The 17,577-nt window shown below is 42.0% G+C and overlaps 1 protein-coding gene across 1 annotated transcript in view; it reads left to right on the top strand.

Moving 5' to 3' along the window:
* Nucleotides 1-11,614, top strand: part of scn1lab (sodium channel, voltage-gated, type I like, alpha b) — a 37,456-nt gene extending 25,842 nt beyond the window's left edge. Inside the window, exons 18-27 of the mRNA XM_060868881.1 lie at nt 669-804; nt 1,223-1,377; nt 2,039-2,212; nt 4,873-4,995; nt 5,620-5,895; nt 5,983-6,036; nt 6,949-7,090; nt 7,241-7,341; nt 8,822-9,092; nt 9,198-11,614. Coding sequence (XP_060724864.1) covers nt 669-804; nt 1,223-1,377; nt 2,039-2,212; nt 4,873-4,995; nt 5,620-5,895; nt 5,983-6,036; nt 6,949-7,090; nt 7,241-7,341; nt 8,822-9,092; nt 9,198-10,393 — 2,628 coding nt within the window. The 3' untranslated portion in view covers nt 10,394-11,614. The remainder of the gene's footprint in view (nt 1-668; nt 805-1,222; nt 1,378-2,038; nt 2,213-4,872; nt 4,996-5,619; nt 5,896-5,982; nt 6,037-6,948; nt 7,091-7,240; nt 7,342-8,821; nt 9,093-9,197) is intronic.
* Nucleotides 11,615-17,577: the final 5,963 nt, after the last annotated feature.

Here is a 17,577-nt window from a genome sequence, read left to right as displayed (position 1 = left end):
AAGCTTGACCACTGCTTTAACGGAATGGACTTTCCACTCTGTGTTTTCATGTCAATGAGGGGAAAATGGCACCCAGTGGGGCGGGAACATGTCCCAATCCAAACCTTACCTTCTGTACTCTCAATCTGTTCTGGATCAGATCCAATAGAAATCATTCGTCCTTTTGGGGGTGAGGAGAAAAAAAAAATCATTTAAAATCCAGGGGGGTTGTTGTTTTGCACTGGACATGAAAATACTCGGAGCACTCAACATTTGTTGACGAGATCACTCGAGCTTGGATGAATTCTTTTTAAATATGCACCTTGATTTAAAAAAAAAAAAACAAAACAAAAAAAAAAATGCATGAGGAAGGAATGAAGGCCAATCAAACGTACCCACAGCTGACTGTGAGATTACCCATGAGCCCGTGCTGCAGGCCATCATGCACGGCTACCAATCAGGACGAAGCAAATCAAACCAAATCGATCAATCCACAGGCTTGTAGGTACTTTTGAATGATCTGGTTGAATCTGCATGAAGTAATGAAAGACGGCAAGAAGCTGAAGGAACACGGTGCGGAGGTTTAATCAGGGGTTTTGCATGTGTGTGTGTGTGTGTGTGTGTGTGTGTGTGTGTGCTGTCTGCATGCACGTTTGTGTGTGTCTGTGTATGTGTGTGTGTGATCTTAGAAGCTTCCTGTGGACACGGTTCTTCTGAGTTCTTCTGAGGGAAGCACGGTGGACATCAGACCCCCGGGAGAGGGGGCAGAGTCTGTAGAGCTAGAACCAGAAGAGTCGCTGGACCCTGAGGACTGCTTCACTGAAGGTGTGTGTGTGTGTGTGTGTATGTGTGTGTTAGGCAGCAGCGTCTGATCTGAAGTGACATTAGATTCCACACTGCAGTTAGAGGCTAGGAGTGCCAGATTTAATCGCTTCAGTGTGAACACAGACCGCTAAGAATAAAAATCCTCCCTGATCTTAAATGCATGCCAGATTTCTATTCTGTCAAAATTCTATTATCACCCAGTCGTTGACTAATTTCCTCCTAGCACACATCCTGAAGTGATTCTTTTCCCACCCCTGTACATCGTAGCTCCTGCTTTTTTTTCTTTCGCACCTTAAGCTACAGTGAAAAGAAGGTGATGTTTCTTGTGAGACTTTAAAAGGAGAAGAGATTTCTCCCCTGTGATTGGACGCTGTTTCTCACCGCTGTTTCTTTCTGTCTCTCCGCGCCGTCTTTCCAGGCTGCGTCATGAGGTTTCAGTGCTGTCAGGTGGACGTGGAGAAGGGACGATGGAGGAGCTGGTGGACTCTCAGGAAAACCTGCTTTATTATCGTCGAGCACAACTGGTTCGAGTCCTTCATCATTTTCATGATCCTGCTGAGCAGCGGTGCTCTGGTGAGGACACACACACACACACATACCACACACACACACACCATACACACACACACACACACACACATACCACACACACACCATACACACACATACCACACACACATACCACACACACACACACACACACACCATACACACACACACGCACACACACATACCACACACACACCATACACACACACATACCACACACACCATACACACACACACATACCACAGACACACCATACACACACACATACTGTACCACACACATACACATACACACACATACCACAAACACACCATACACACACACATACCACACACACACACACAACACACACACCACACACACACCATACATACACAAACACCACACAAACACACACATACCTCACACCCCCCACACACACACATACCACACACACACACACACACACACACACTCTAATTTACATGTAGACATGTAAATTTTCCATTAGAGTTTAGTAAAGCATGAATTAATTAGACATGAATACTTATCGGCTTTGATTCTGTGGCAAACAAATATATACATTACAAGTGGCAAAGAATATATTTACTATAAAAATACGAAGCAGCTGCAATTATTCCTGAAATTTGTTTCTCTCTCTGTATGTGTGTGTGTGTGTGTGTGTGTGTGTGTGTGTGTGTGAAGGCATTTGAGGACATCTACGTAGAGCAGCGGAAGACGGTCAAGACGGTGCTGGAATATGCGGATAAAGTTTTTACGTATGTCTTCATCCTGGAGATGTTGCTGAAATGGGTGGCGTACGGCTTTGTTAAATATTTTACCAACGCCTGGTGCTGGCTCGACTTCCTGATTGTAGACGTATGTAAAACCCTCGGTTATTGCTTGATGTGTGTGTGTGTGTGTGTGTGTGTGTGTGTGTGTGGAGGGGGGTGTTATCATGTCCTCATTGAATACAAACGTCTTCTCGAATGAACTGTTGCATCAGGTTCATTTCCATCTGTAGTTAAATTCTGTGTCTGTCTGGGATGGAGGTGGTTTTTAATCAGCTGTCGATTACTCTGTGATTAAGGGCCGTATCCTTCAGAGTGTTGCTCTGTATCTCTGCTTCAGCTCGGGCTCCTCACATGCCATTGATTTTATTTAACAGTTAATTTCACCTTTTTGTTTTACACAAACAGTCTTCTTGAATTCTTGCATCTCACTTTACTACAGAGTGAAATAAACCAAATAAACTACTGAAGTCCGGTGCCTCATCATGCTGTTATTATCCCTGATCTTTACAGCTGAAAGCTACAGTAGATCATTTGCTCTCGTCATAATTCACTCCCTCAGATCCTCAGGAAATATCACCTCTATCTCCACTTTAAATCCCAACACCTTTATTAACTCAACTCAAGTTTTATTGCCACCACGGTGGCTTAGTGGTTAGCACGTTCGCCTCACACCTCCAGGGTTGGGGGTTCGATTCCCGCCTCCACCTTGTGTGTGTGGAGTTTGCATGTTCTCCCCGTGCCTCGGGGGTTTCCTCCGGGTGCTCCGGTTTCCTCCCCTGGCTCACTGTGACCCAAGGTAGTTCGGATAAGCGGTAGAAAGTGAGTGAGTGTGAGTAATTATTATAAAATATGTATAATTAAATTTAAATATAAATAAATACACAAATAAAAAAATATATTATTAATTACATAATATATTTTAGAGATTTCTTCTTCTTCTTCTTCTTCTTCTTCTTCTTCTTCTTCTTCTTATTATTATTATTATTATTATTATTATTATTATTATTATTATTATTAGGGGGGCACGGTGGCTTAGTGGTTAGCACGTTCGCCTCACACCTCCAGGGTTGGGGGTTCGATTCCCGCCTCCACCTTGTGTGTGTGGAGTTTGCATGTTCTCCCCGTGCCTCGGGGGTTTCCTCCGGGTACTCCGGTTTCCTCCCCCCGGTCCAAAGACATGCATGGTAGGTTGATTGGCATCTCTGGAAAATTGTCCCTAGTGTGTGATTGCGTGAGTGAATGAGAGTGTGTGTGTGCCCTGCGATGGGTTGGCACTCCATCCAGGGTGTATCCTGCCTTGATGCCCAATGACGCCTGAGATAGGCACAGGCTCCCCGTGACCCGAGGTAGTTCGGATAAGCGGTAGAAGATGAATGAATGAATGAATTATTATTATTATTATATCTATTATTATTATTATTATTATCTATTTTCAAAAGAAAAAGAACTCCTTACTCAGCTTTTTTTTTGACGCACACACACACACACACACACACACACACAGCATATAGGTCACAGCCCCTGACTCCAGCATCATACTGTTCCCCTGGAGCAGATGGAGGTGGTTATCTGTTTAGCATGTGCTGACTCATCAGTGATTCATTCCCACCACGTTCAAACACACACACAAACACACATACTGGGACTTTAATTCCCCAGAGGGTGCCAGCTTGTCACAGAGACGCCAGCACCCACTCTCCATCCGACACCTCGTTCAGCTCGGCGCTCTGCTGCTCACTAACGCAGCTGTGGAGAAACACGCTCAAACGCAGACTCGAGACACTGAGCCACTGATTTGACTCTGAGGTTGATTCGTTTCCTAAAACCAAACACCACACGGTGGTTTATTCAGCCATCAGCAAGGATTCCACTTTTATTCCGAGCTGATAGTTAGGATTTTATTTATCCACATAATTAAAACCCTTTTTCTCCCACGACATACACTAAAATTAGAAATGTTGTGATCTGCTAAACCTTTTTAATGACTCCAGCTGTATAGAGACAGACAGAGAGACAGCCAGTCAGACAGACAGTCAGAGAGAGAGAGACAGACAGACAGAGGGAGAGACAGAGAGAGAGAGAGACAGCCAGTCAGACAGACAGTCAGAGAGAGAGACAGAGAGAGAGAGAGACAGCCAGTCAGACAGACAGTCAGAGAGAGAGAGAGACAGAGAGACAGACAGACAGACAGACTGAGAGAGAGACAGACAGAGAGACAGACAGGCAGAGGGAGAGACAGACAGAGAGACAGACAGACAGAGGGAGAGACAGACAGAGAGACAGACAGATAGACTGAGAGAGAGACAGACAGAGAGACAGACAGGCAGAGGGAGAGACAGACAGAGAGACAGACAGGCAGAGGGAGAGACAGACAGAGAGACAGACAGGCAGAGGGAGAGACAGACAGAGAGACAGACAGACAGAGGGAGAGACAGACAGAGAGACAGCCAGTCAGACAGACTGAGAGAGAGACAGACAGAGAGACAGACAGGCAGAGGGAGAGACAGACAGAGAGACAGACAGACAGAGGGAGAGACAGACAGAGAGACAGACAGAGATACAGCCAGTCAGACAGACAGAGAGAGAGACAGAGTGAGTGTTCAAATGTATTTATTATATTGTTGTGTTTATATGTTTTTTACTTGCTTTTGTTACTGACTCTGCTTTCTCCTGTGTGTGTGTGTGTGTGTGTGTGTGTGTGTGTGTGTGTGTGTGTGTGTGTGTGTGTATGTGTGTGTGTTTTAGGTGTCTCTGGTCAGTCTTATAGCTACTGCTCTGGGTTACTCTGAGCTGAGTGCCATTAAATCACTGAGGACCCTGCGTGCTCTGAGACCGCTAAGGGCACTGTCCCGCTTCGAGGGCATGAGGGTATATACCCACACACACACACACACACACACACACACACACACACACACACAGTTTGTTACTTGTCACTGTAACTGTAATGTGTTTATGACTGTGTTATATACGATTCATTGTTTCTGTTTGTGATTGTGATGTTTCTGTTGTGCCTTTTGACCTTTAATTTCTCTGTTGTGTGTCTTTTTTTATTTGCAGTACAGAAATGTAGTGACATCGTCGTGTCTCAAACAAGGTTTTTTGGTTTCTGTTCTGATTTTGTGTGTCTTGTCAGTTCATCTAAAAACAAACTATGCTAAAAGAAAACGTTTGAATTTTGCAGCCGCAGCAGCTGCTGTGAGGTTTTCCTGATGTGTGCTGTGTAATTATGTGACCGCTTCATCACCAGCCAAAATAAGCCCCTGTGTAGCGCTCATAGCTATTAGTGAACACCCTTTTTTCCCCTAATGATCTTAGTCACAATTTTTCCTTAGTAATGCAATAACATACAGTAAGTGTGTGTACATCCCCTGTATCTCACTCGACTAACACCGTTATCACAATGCCGTGATAAGCCCCGCCCACCGTGTGTAATCGTACAGTGACTGAAGGTTCCAGCGACTGAGTTGTGCCCGTGTTTTGTTGCGGCAGGTCGTGGTGAACGCTCTGCTCGGCGCCATCCCTTCCATCATGAACGTGCTGCTCGTGTGTCTGATCTTCTGGCTCATCTTCAGCATCATGGGCGTCAACCTATTCGCCGGAAAGTACTACTACTGTGTCAACAGCACCACGGACGAGCTCTTACCCCGCAACGTGGTGAACAACAAGTCCGAGTGCCTGGCGCTGGTTAACGACAGCGCCCGCTGGAAGAACGTCAAGATCAACTTCGACAACGTAGGAGCCGGATACCTGGCACTGCTCCAAGTGGTGAGGAGAACTTTGACAACCGCGTGGCTCAAAAAACTCAAACAGTCTTTCTAATCACGCTCCTTCTAACTCTTTCTCTCACCGCAGGCCACGTTTAAGGGCTGGATGGACATCATGTACGCAGCGGTAGACTCTCGCAACGTAAGTCTCTCCAGCCGCGCCACAATACACTGCTCTTTGTGTGCGTTTTTTAAATACATGCTAATAATTAATTTTCTGTGAGCAGACAGGAACACTGAGGTTCTCCCTGTGGCGGGTCGCTTTAGGTGGAAGTATTTTTAGGCATAATTATAGCAGTAATGTGTAGAGAACACTTTCACTCCCTCAGCGGTCGAAGGGTTACTGAACGACTGAGCAATTAACGTTCAGACGTTGAGACGTTTCACCATGTTAACCTTGTATTTAAAAAAATACGGTTGTATAACGTGGTACAATAATAATAATAATAATAATAATAATAATAATAATAATAATAATAATAATAATAATAATAATAATAATAATAATGTGACATTGGTGGTGAAATATATTTATTACTTCTTAAAGTTTCAAGGTGGGGGGCATGATGGCTTAGTGGTTAGCACGTTTGCCTCACACCTCCAGGGTTGGGGGTTCGATTCCCGCCTCCGCCTTGTGTGTGTGGAGTTTGCATGTTCTCCCCGTGCCTCGGGGGTTTCCTCCGGGTACTCCGGTTTCCTCCCCCGGTCCAAAGACATGCATGGTAGGTTGATTGGCATCTCTGGAAAATTGTCCGTAGTGTGTGATTGTGTGAGTGAATGAGAGTGTGTGTGTGCCCTGCGATGGGTTGGCACTCCGTCCTGGGGCACAGGCTCCCCGTGACCCGACGTAGTTCGGATAAGCGGTAGAAAATGAGTGAGTGTGTGTGAGAGAGAGGGAGAGAGAGAAAGGGAGAGAGAGTGAGAGAGAGGGAGAGAGAGAGAGAGAGTTTTATTGTCAAACTACTGTTTTTTCCCAGAATCCAGAAATGAGCTATACTGTATTTCCAATACCAACAAATTACAAATCATTTCTATTTTTTTTTTCACCATGCAGCAGGAGGAACAGCCAGTCTACGAAGAAAACCTGTACATGTACCTGTACTTCGTCATCTTCATCATCTTCGGCTCCTTCTTCACCCTCAACCTCTTCATCGGTGTCATCATCGATAACTTTAACCAGCAGAAGAAAAAGATGAGTGTTTAAATACATCGTAGGAGACGATGTGTCTGCGGCTCCTAAAAACAGAAACGCACAGTAAACGTGTCTTAAACACACTCAGGTCAGAGTCACGAGGATGAAGGTTGTAACCAGAATCTGTTTTTTTTTTTTTTTGCTCTTTACTTAGGAGGTCAGGATATCTTTATGACAGAAGAGCAGAAGAAGTATTACAACGCCATGAAGAAGCTCGGCTCGAAGAAACCACAGAAACCCATCCCCAGACCTGCAGTACGTACAGTACAGCATGATGAACACAGTACAACACACTGAGCTCTTGAGGCTTAACGTGTGGCTCACACACACATACACACTTACTCACACTCACTCACTCTCACACACACATACTAACACACACACTCACACACACATACACACTTACTCACACACACATACACACTTACTCACACACACTCATTCTCATACACATACAAACACACACACACATACACACTTACTCACACACACTCACTCTCACACACATACAAACACACACACACACACACACTCATACAAACACACACACACACACTCATACAAACACACACTCTCACACACACACAAACACAGGTACTGTATGCTCACACACCATACACACTTACTCACACACACTCACTTTCACACACACACATACAAACACACACTCTCACACACACACACACACACACACACACACACTCATACAAACACACACTCTCACACACACACTTACTCACACACACAAACACAGGTACTGTATGCTCACACACACACACACTTACTCACACACACACACTCATACAAACACACACTCTCACACACACACATACACACTTACTCACACACACACAAACACAGGTACTGTATGCTCACACACATACACACTTACTCACACACACTCACTCACACACATACAAACACACACACTCACACACACACACACACACACACACACACACATATAAACACTCACACACACACACACACACTCATACAAACATACACTCTCACACACACACATACACACTTACTCACACACACAAACACAGGTACTGTATGCTCACACACACATACACACTTACTCACACAAACTCACTCACACACACACACACACACACACACACACTCAAACACACACTCACACACACAGCTTTGTGATGATTGCCATTCTCTCTCTCGTTCTCACACAGACACACATACTCACACACACACAACCCACACACACAAATGGCTTTGCAATGCTTCTCTCTCTTTCTCTCTCTCTCTCTCTCTCTCACACACACACACACACACTCGTCTCTCTCCCCCTCTTCTACAATATCTCACATATTTGGCTTTGGCTTCAGTTTAAAATATATTTCTACAGATTTTGGTTTATACTCTAAATATAGGGCCAAGTAATAAGTGTTTTAGTAATGAATTTAAAAGCTAACAAATACATCATGACTGAAGTGACATTCAGCATAACATGCGAGTTAATGACAGTTTTTAGACTTGGACACGTCATAGACAAGAAGTAAAGTTAGATAGCATTCTTCAGCAGAACCCGGTTCTCCAGAGCATGTGTCATGGATTGTTGTGTTGTAAAACCGATCATTTGTACATTCCTTTGGTTGTAGGGGATACAAACTTTTGCTCTCATCTAAAACTAGTACTGTACATCATAAATGTAAATATAAAAAGAAAGGATGTTGGTTAAATCTTTGAGTAACAATGTTTCTGCGTTCTCCAGAACAAACTTCAGGGCATCATCTTTGACCTGATCACCAAACAAGCCTTCGACATCATCATCATGATCCTGATCTGCCTGAACATGGTGACCATGATGGTGGAAACGGACGATCAGACGAAAGACATGGACAACATCCTGTACTGGATCAACCTGGTGTTCATCGTGCTCTTCACTGGCGAGTGTGTGCTGAAAATGTTCTCGCTCAGACACTACTACTTCACCATCGGCTGGAACGTCTTCGACTTTGTGGTTGTGATTCTGTCCATCGTCGGTAAGTTCTGGGGAAGTGTGTGGTGAGAAGTGTGGAACCGTATCACATTATCTGTTATTCTTACCAGTAAAACATTATATATCAATCAAATCCTTTTGTTTGCAGGAATGTTCCTCTCAGAGGTGATCGAGAAGTATTTCGTGTCTCCTACTTTATTCCGAGTCATCCGATTGGCTCGGATCGGCCGTATCCTCCGTCTCATCAAGGGGGCCAAGGGCATCCGTACTCTCTTGTTCGCCTTAATGATGTCACTCCCTGCCTTGTTTAACATCGGTCTGCTGCTCTTCCTGGTCATGTTCATCTACGCCATTTTTGGCATGTCCAACTTTGCCTACGTGAAACACGAAGCCGGAATTGACGACATGTTCAACTTCGAGACGTTCGGAAACTCCATGCTGTGCCTCTTCCAGATCACGACGTCGGCCGGCTGGGACGGGCTTCTGGCTCCCATCCTGAACAAGCGTGAACCCGACTGCGACAGCGAGACCGAGCATCCGGGCAGCTCGTACCGCGGTGACTGCGGCAACCCTTCGGTAGGCATCTTCTTCTTCGTCAGCTACATCATCATCTGCTTTCTGATTGTGGTGAACATGTACATCGCTGTCATCCTGGAGAACTTCAGTGTTGCGACGGAGGAAAGCGCCGAACCGTTGAGCGAGGACGACTTCGAGATGTTCTACGAGGTGTGGGAGCGCTTTGACCCGAACGCTACGCAGTTTGTCGAGTATGACAAGCTGTCGGACTTTGCAGACGCCCTGGACCCACCGCTGCGCATTCCTAAACCCAACAAGATCCAGCTGATCGCCATGGACCTGCCGATGGTCAGCGGAGACCGCATCCACTGCCTGGACATCCTGTTCGCCTTCACTCTGCGTGTGCTGGGCGAGGAGGGCGAGATGGACGCGCTGCGTGGCCAGATGGAGGAGCGTTTCATGGCCTCCAATCCGTCCAAAGTGTCCTACGAACCCATCACCACCACCTTGCGGCGCAAGCAGGAGGAAATGTCAGCTATCATCATCCAGCGAGCCTTCCGACGCTACCGCATCCGCATCACGATCAAGAAGGCGTCGGACATGTATCGCAAGCGGCTGCAGGGCGGCGGCGAACCTCTGCCCGAGAAAGAGGTGCTCGTGATCGGGAAGTTTCCAGAGAACTCCGCATCGGACAAAACGGACATGACTCCGTCTTCGGCTTCGCCACCTTCGTATAACAGCGTAGCCAAATCAGAGAAGGACAAGTACGAGAAGGAAAGGCGGGAGAAGGAGAACAGTACAAAAGACACGCGTGAGAGAAAGAAATGAAATCCCGAGACTGTTGAGAGAGAGAGAGAGAAAACGAGACGAACGTGATGAAGACTGCTCTTTAAGTGAGACACTGTTTACAGATATTATGGGGAACAAAGCTATGGACTTCCTTCACAAAGGTTTTGGGACTCATGCCAAACTGAGCATGTCTGTGTGTGTCTGTCTGTGTCTGTGTGTGTGTGTGTGTGTGTTTGTGTGTGTGTGTGTGTATTGTTGTGTATTGATGAGAGGCCAACTAGAATGCTTAGTTTTCAGAAATGTTCATGTTCATTTTCTCAACACACAACACACCGCACACACCCCAGCGCACCCACACACAAACATTTACACACCCCAGCACACACACACACAGACACACACACACATATGCATGTACACTTCAGATAAGAGAGCGACTGTTACTGTTAGGAAGGACTCATGTGTGCGTGTGTGTGTGTGAGTGTGTAGAGCGTAGATTTCGGACGTGTCTTTTCATTCCGAGTGTTGTCCAACACTAGGAAACTGTTACACGGTCATCAGTAGCTAGCACTGCCACAACCGCTGGTGTCCTTGTTCTTGAACGGCGTATTATGATGTACCCATTTACCTGCCCCTGGTTTTCTTACATTCATTCCTTTCATTCCTTTTTTTTTTTTTTTAAAGAACCATTTCGGAATTTTCTACTCCTTCGATTGTGTGAACCGTTTCATCAAAGCATCAAAGCAAAGTCTGTTGAGAGCGTGGTGATGTAGAACTTTAGTAAAAAAATAATAAATAAAAAAACAGAGAGAGAGAGAGAGAGAGGTTATATGTTAGCAGTTATGTGAAATAAACTAGGCAGGAAGTATCTGCTCTCTGTGAGCACAATATCCGTTTAGGGATCAGGATTTTTACAGCCGCTGGGGTAGTGGGATGTTTTATATAATAATAATTATTATTACTATAGATAGAGATGTATTGCAGCGCTGCCTTATTTATCAGAACAACAAAACAGACAAAGAAGTTGATTGCAAACCCACGCTTTCTTTACGACAGGCACGTGACCGTCTTACACTCAGAAGCCTGAATGTCCACTCTGTGAACAAAATTCCCTGGAACATCACGCTACCTGCTACGTGCTATGTGCTACGTGCTACGTGCTACGTGCTACGGCATCCCGATCCACATCCTGAATGTCTCCATGGCAGAACAGCCAGTGTTTTGACGCAAAATCTCTTTCTTAAATATCTTTTTTTTTTTCTTTTAAATAAAAAAGAGACACGACGTCTTTCTTCCAAAGCGAACATTCTGTGCAGGGAAGCTGGCGGAAGGCTTCGAGCTCGGAGAACAACGATCACGATCCCCCTGAAAGCGTCAAGGCAAAGGGGTGAAGGGGTGAAGGGGGCGTATATTTACAGCTGCGATCGGCTCTTTTGTTGAATCGTGTGGTGATACTGTCTGTACATATCGGCACTCTGTATCTCACCTCTGTACTCGACACTGTAGAGGAGCACTTTTACACTGCCATCTGGATGCATATTATCTGTGTGTTTGTTTGTGTGTGTGTGTGTGTGAGAGAGAGAGAGAGAAAAAGAGATAAAGTATATATGTGTGAGACAGAGAGCTAGTATATATGACTGTACTGGGACCAGCATTGATGTGCTTTATTCCCATTCTCTTGTTCAATGTTTATACTGTAAATAGTAGTTTGGAGCTCACGTTTCCTTTCTTTTTTTTTTCTTTTTTTTTTTGTTAGTTTTTTTTTTAACTGATATTTTGTTTACATTTTTTTTTTTTTTTTTGCAAAGTGCTAACAGTATGTGTGAGGGCCAGGTCCCGGTTTTAAATGTACATATAAATTTATGAAGCAATCAGTGGTGGTCATATTTCATTCGTAGTGTTGTAGTAAACTGCATGCACTATACTAACCAACTACATGGTGACATTATTTTAAAAAGCCAAAAGAATAAAGATCATATTTTTTGTACCAAAGTATAATTAATTTCCTCATCAATATAACTGTCTCACGATGTTCATGACTATTCATGAAGCCCCCCACAATGTACCAGAAATTTTTATTATCTCTATCGACTGAGAAGTTTCTTTTCTGTTACGTTGAAATGGTTTTTTTTTGTTTGTTTGTTTGTTTGTTTGTTTGTTTTTTTGTATTTTTTTTTGCTGATGTGTGTTCAGAATGTGCAAAATGACTTTTATTCCATTGAATCGGAGCAAAAAGGTTTCTGACGTACACTGTAGTTTTCCAAAATAAAGCATATTTTGGGAAGCCGATACCTTTGAACGACTAACGGATGTGTTTGATTTATAAAAAAAAAAGGAAGCACAGAATCTTCTGGATGAATCGTTTTGGTAATTAGTGATCGATGAATCGTTCATTTTCGATTTCAAACGACTCCATACGATAGCTTCACTGACGATTTTAAAAAAAGGATTAAAAAACATGTGCTGTGCGTTTTATCCGTTTTTAGTTATGTTTTGTCGTGTTTAAGTGTAAAACACAATACAACAGTCGGCTCGATGAATAATTTCATTTGAATCATGAAGAATTACAGTTAAATCTATCTTTTTGAAACGATTCCCTGTCTTTGATTCCTCTAATCCCACTGCGATTTGCCAGAGTAAGATTTTTTAATCAATGAAAAATGACATTCCACATTTCTTACAATTTACAGTTACATTTATTTTTAATGTTTTGTAACCTAAAACTGGGGCACGGTGGCTTAGAGGTTAGCACTTTCGCCTCACACCTCCAGGGTTGGGGGTTCGATTCCCGCCTCCACCTTGTGTGTGTGAAGTTTGCATGTTCTCCCCGTGCCTCGGGGGTTTCCTCCGGGTACTCCGGTTTCCTCCCCCCGGTCCAAAGACATGCATGGTAGGTTGATTGGCATCTCTGGAAAATTGTCCATAGTGTGTGATTGTGTGAGTGAATGAGAGTGTGTGTATGTGCCTTGCGATGGGTTGGCACTCCGTCCAGGGTGTATCCTGCCTTGATGCCCGATGACGCCTGAGATAGGCACAGGCGCCCCGTGACCCGAGGTAGTTCGGATAAACGGTAGAAGATGAATGAATGAATGAATGAATGAATGTATGTCTTGTATTATTTATTTATAATAAGTTATTTGTTTTTTAAAGCGCAGTGTCCTACTTTTGATCCATTTACAGATAAATTTATTGTTTTAAGTATGACTAAAACATATCAGTCTACAGAATGAATCATTTGCTAACTAGTGAATCATTTGCTATCTAGTGACTCACGAATCAGCGAATTGATTCGCAAGCCTGAGTCTGTTGAAAGCAACACAGCCGTGATTATATCAGGAGTCAGGCCACAACATCATTAACTTTCCCAGAGAATATTATTCTCATTATACTAAGAAACATTCTTTCCTTAGATGAGTTTTTTAAAGAAACCGAATCAGTCAGTTGCCTAAATGAAAATTTGCTGGATTCACTCGGCCTCCAATTTAATACCTGAGCTGAAATGATGAGATTTCCAGCTGACTGAAATGGACTTACTGCAGACTTGTTGCGTCTTTCTCTTTACCTCCCACACTAAGGATGTTTGTTGGTGTTCAGACATCGATGGCGTTTGGAGGCTCATTAGTCTGAATTCTGTGGAGCCCGAAGTCTGACCTGTGCTGTAATAAGGCCACACCAGACGCTGGTGATACGTCTGTGGATCCACTTTTCAGCTAAACACCATTTACTCAAACACAAACAGCTCATTTATTGATCACAATTTAATGACAGCTTATCATTGTTTTGCTTTTTTTCTACCTACACATTCAGAATTGGACAATATCTTAAGCACGAAATATGTTATGCATCTGTGGTCAGAATTAGTGTGAGGATGAAAGTGTGAGAAAGCTGAAACATAATCACAACACAAGCTAAGAGTGGTGTCACGTGCCAACTTTTTCTCAGGTCCAACTGCTTTCAGCAGCCTGTGTGTTTGTGTGATGGAGAGAGGAAACACTCTGTAATCAGGACCGACCCTCCTGGAGATCCTCTCCTCCTGTTGCCTAGCAACCTGACATCACCATACTGCCCAACAGGTCTTTTATGTTGTTGCCTCATTTCCTCATGATAGTGAGAATTCATAACACGTTCAACATTATTTGGTCGTTTCTTTTTTTTTTTTAATTTGTTGTTTGTTTAAGTTATTTAGTTCGTTCAGTTGTAATCCATCCATCCATCTATTCATTAGTCTGTTCGTTTATTTCTTCAGTCACTTGCCCATTGTTCTTTACTTCTTTGTTCACTCATCCTTTAATGAAATCATTACTTAATTCATTTGTTTATTTGTTGTCCTTTCCTATGTTTGTTTACTCGTTTATTCACTTATTAGTTTGTTCACTTGCTTGTTTAATTCTTTATTCAGCGATTCTTTCACTTCTTCACTTGTTCGTTTGCTCATTCACTATCGTGTTTGTTTGTTTGTTTCATAAGATACGAAATAAGACGAGAAATTTCCTGCTGTGTTCGATTCGAACCTCAATATGACTTTAATAAATAGACAAAATATTATTGTTCACATTCAAAAATAGTTCAAATAGACAACATATTATTCTTCACATACTGGTTACTCTCTTTAATCTTTTTTAAATAGCTTTCACTACTCTTATTTTAAATTTTCCACAAACAGGTAAGACATTTATATATATATTTATTGTATATATTGTTTGTATGTACTGTACAGTACGTTAGGTATGTTTTGGTGGTATGTATGCTGATGACCACTAGAGGGAGCTCTTCTCTGATCTTCACCCCAAGGTCACGTTTCTTGTTAAAACTCTTGAATTTCTTGTTTTCTAAAAGCTACACAATCATAAAACGCATATCAAGCCATTCAAAGAATATGTTGTATTTAATAAGTGTTTACAGAAATAGAAGTTATCGTTTGTGGTTGACATGACAGACATGACAGATGACAGAGCTCGGCTTGTGTACAGCACAATGAGGCCAAAGTGCTCTTTAAACCGCATGAAAAGGGCTTTTTTTTTCCCCCCGTGGCTCTATGCGGTTTGCTTCTGCACTCTGTTTTGAGTGAATAAGCGCTGCAGAATGAGAGAGACTCACTTTTTCCGCTTCACTAAGAAAAAAATTTCCTGATGACAGGACAAAAATAAAGAAAATCACTGCTCGCGCCATTAAACCATCTGCGCGAGCGCTTAGCATTAGCTAACTGTAGTCTCGCCTGAGGTAAAATTCTTACACTTGGTTTTTTTCCCCCTTCGAGTTCCTATTTTATCTGGGAATTTTTTTCATGTCGTTTATTAATTTTAGTGTATTATTTCAAACGGACAGAAGTAAACAGTTTATTAAAATAATTTGTATTTATTATTATTATTATTTATGTCGAAGAAACCATGTTTAGGTCTGATTCCAAAATAAACGTGACTTCCTTTCGAAGTGCACTATGTAGGGGATGAATGTAGGGGATGAAACAATGCGGTTTAATGGTTTATCAAGTGCACTAAATGTTTATTATGGGGCAATTTGGGATGCAGCCAAAGCCTGGACAAAAAGCTGCAGCATCCTTTTAATAATGGGGCTTAAATTTTAGCCCTGAAAGGAATGTGAGCATATAATAATAAATATAATTATTAATTTACTTTTCAACATTTTTCTTATTTTCAACTATATTATAAATTGTAAAAAATTTTGTATTAGTTGTTTTCCTTTTTTTTGCATTTATTGTTTTATTTATTTCATATTTTTTACTTTACTATGTCATATTTTTTTACTATTTTCATAGTTTTTTACTTTATCATTATTCTATTCACACTATTATTATTCTATTAATAATGTTTAATTATCATAGAAGGATTTTATCCTTCTATTCTTGTTATAATAATATATAGTTACACCCGTTTGTATACTGTATTTTATCATTTTATTATTTATTTATTTACTTACATACTATCATTTTACTTATTTTATTGTTTTCTACTTACAGATACTCTAATTGTGTTTTATGGTTATGGTCTTATTATTATTATTATTATTATTATTATTTATATACTTATTTACAATGTCCTTTATGATCAGTATGATCATATTTTTTTTGTATTTATAGTTAGCACCTGAAAACTAAACATTTTACACAAGCATTTAGTTTTAACCAGAATTTTTTTTATTAAAAAATAAATATTCATTCATTCATTCATTCATCTTCTACCGCTTATCCGAACTACCTCGGGTCACGGGGAGCCTGTGCCTATCTCAGGCGTCATCGGGCATCAAGGCAGGATACACCCTGGACGGAGTGCCAACCCATCACAGGGCACACACACACACACACACACACACACACTCATTCACTCACGCAATCACACACTAGGGACAATTTTCCAGAGATGCCAATCAACCTACCATGCATGTCTTTGGACTGAGGGAGGAAACCGGAGTAAAAATAAATATATATATATATATATATATATATATATATATATATATATATATATATATATATATATATATATATATATATATAAATTTTAATTAATTAATTTTTTTTAAAAGCCCCCATAAAATAGCTTTTAAGTTTGTGACTTGGAAATGAAATAAATATGATTCATCTACACATCTGTACAAAGGCCACAGGAAAATCCATCCACGGCTTCAGCTCCAAAGTGACTTTGAAACATACAGACCCAGCAACACTGTCTGTGGCAATAAAACTGTCCTGAACTGATCTGAGGGAACGATTTCCTGACGTTTTGGGAAGGAACAATTAGCTGTGTCTGTACTGATGATCCAGACAAAATCAATGATGAATTCACTGAATTTCTGGAACGTTTGGAATTTTTTGTTTATCATCCAGACGAAACAAATTACTACTGCAAATTATGTGTAGGTGAATTGCTCTCTGCTTGAGTGTGTGTGTGTGTGTGTGTGTGTGTGTGTGTGTGTGTGTGTGTGTGTGTGTGTGTGTGTGTGTGTGTGTGTGGGTAAGTGAGCTGTGTTTCTGTGAGTTGAATAATGCATCTCTCTGCTTACAGCTCTCAGCTTCTCATGACATTAAGACCATGTGCATTAGGAAGATGTGCATCTCTCTCTCTCTCTCTCTCTCTCTCTCTCTCTCTCTCTCTCTCTCTCTCTCTTCTGGACCTGGCCTCTGAAATCTTCACTAGACTGCACAGACTAACCTGTTTAACAGACATTCAACAGATCAGATCAAAAGTACAGCACTGAAAGTTAGT

This window comes from Tachysurus vachellii, chromosome 4 (genome assembly GCF_030014155.1).
Source record: "Tachysurus vachellii isolate PV-2020 chromosome 4, HZAU_Pvac_v1, whole genome shotgun sequence".
Taxonomy (NCBI): Eukaryota; Metazoa; Chordata; class Actinopteri; order Siluriformes; family Bagridae; genus Tachysurus; species Tachysurus vachellii.
Note: the sequence above shows the minus strand (reverse complement) of the source record. Positions and strands in the feature narration are given on the sequence as shown.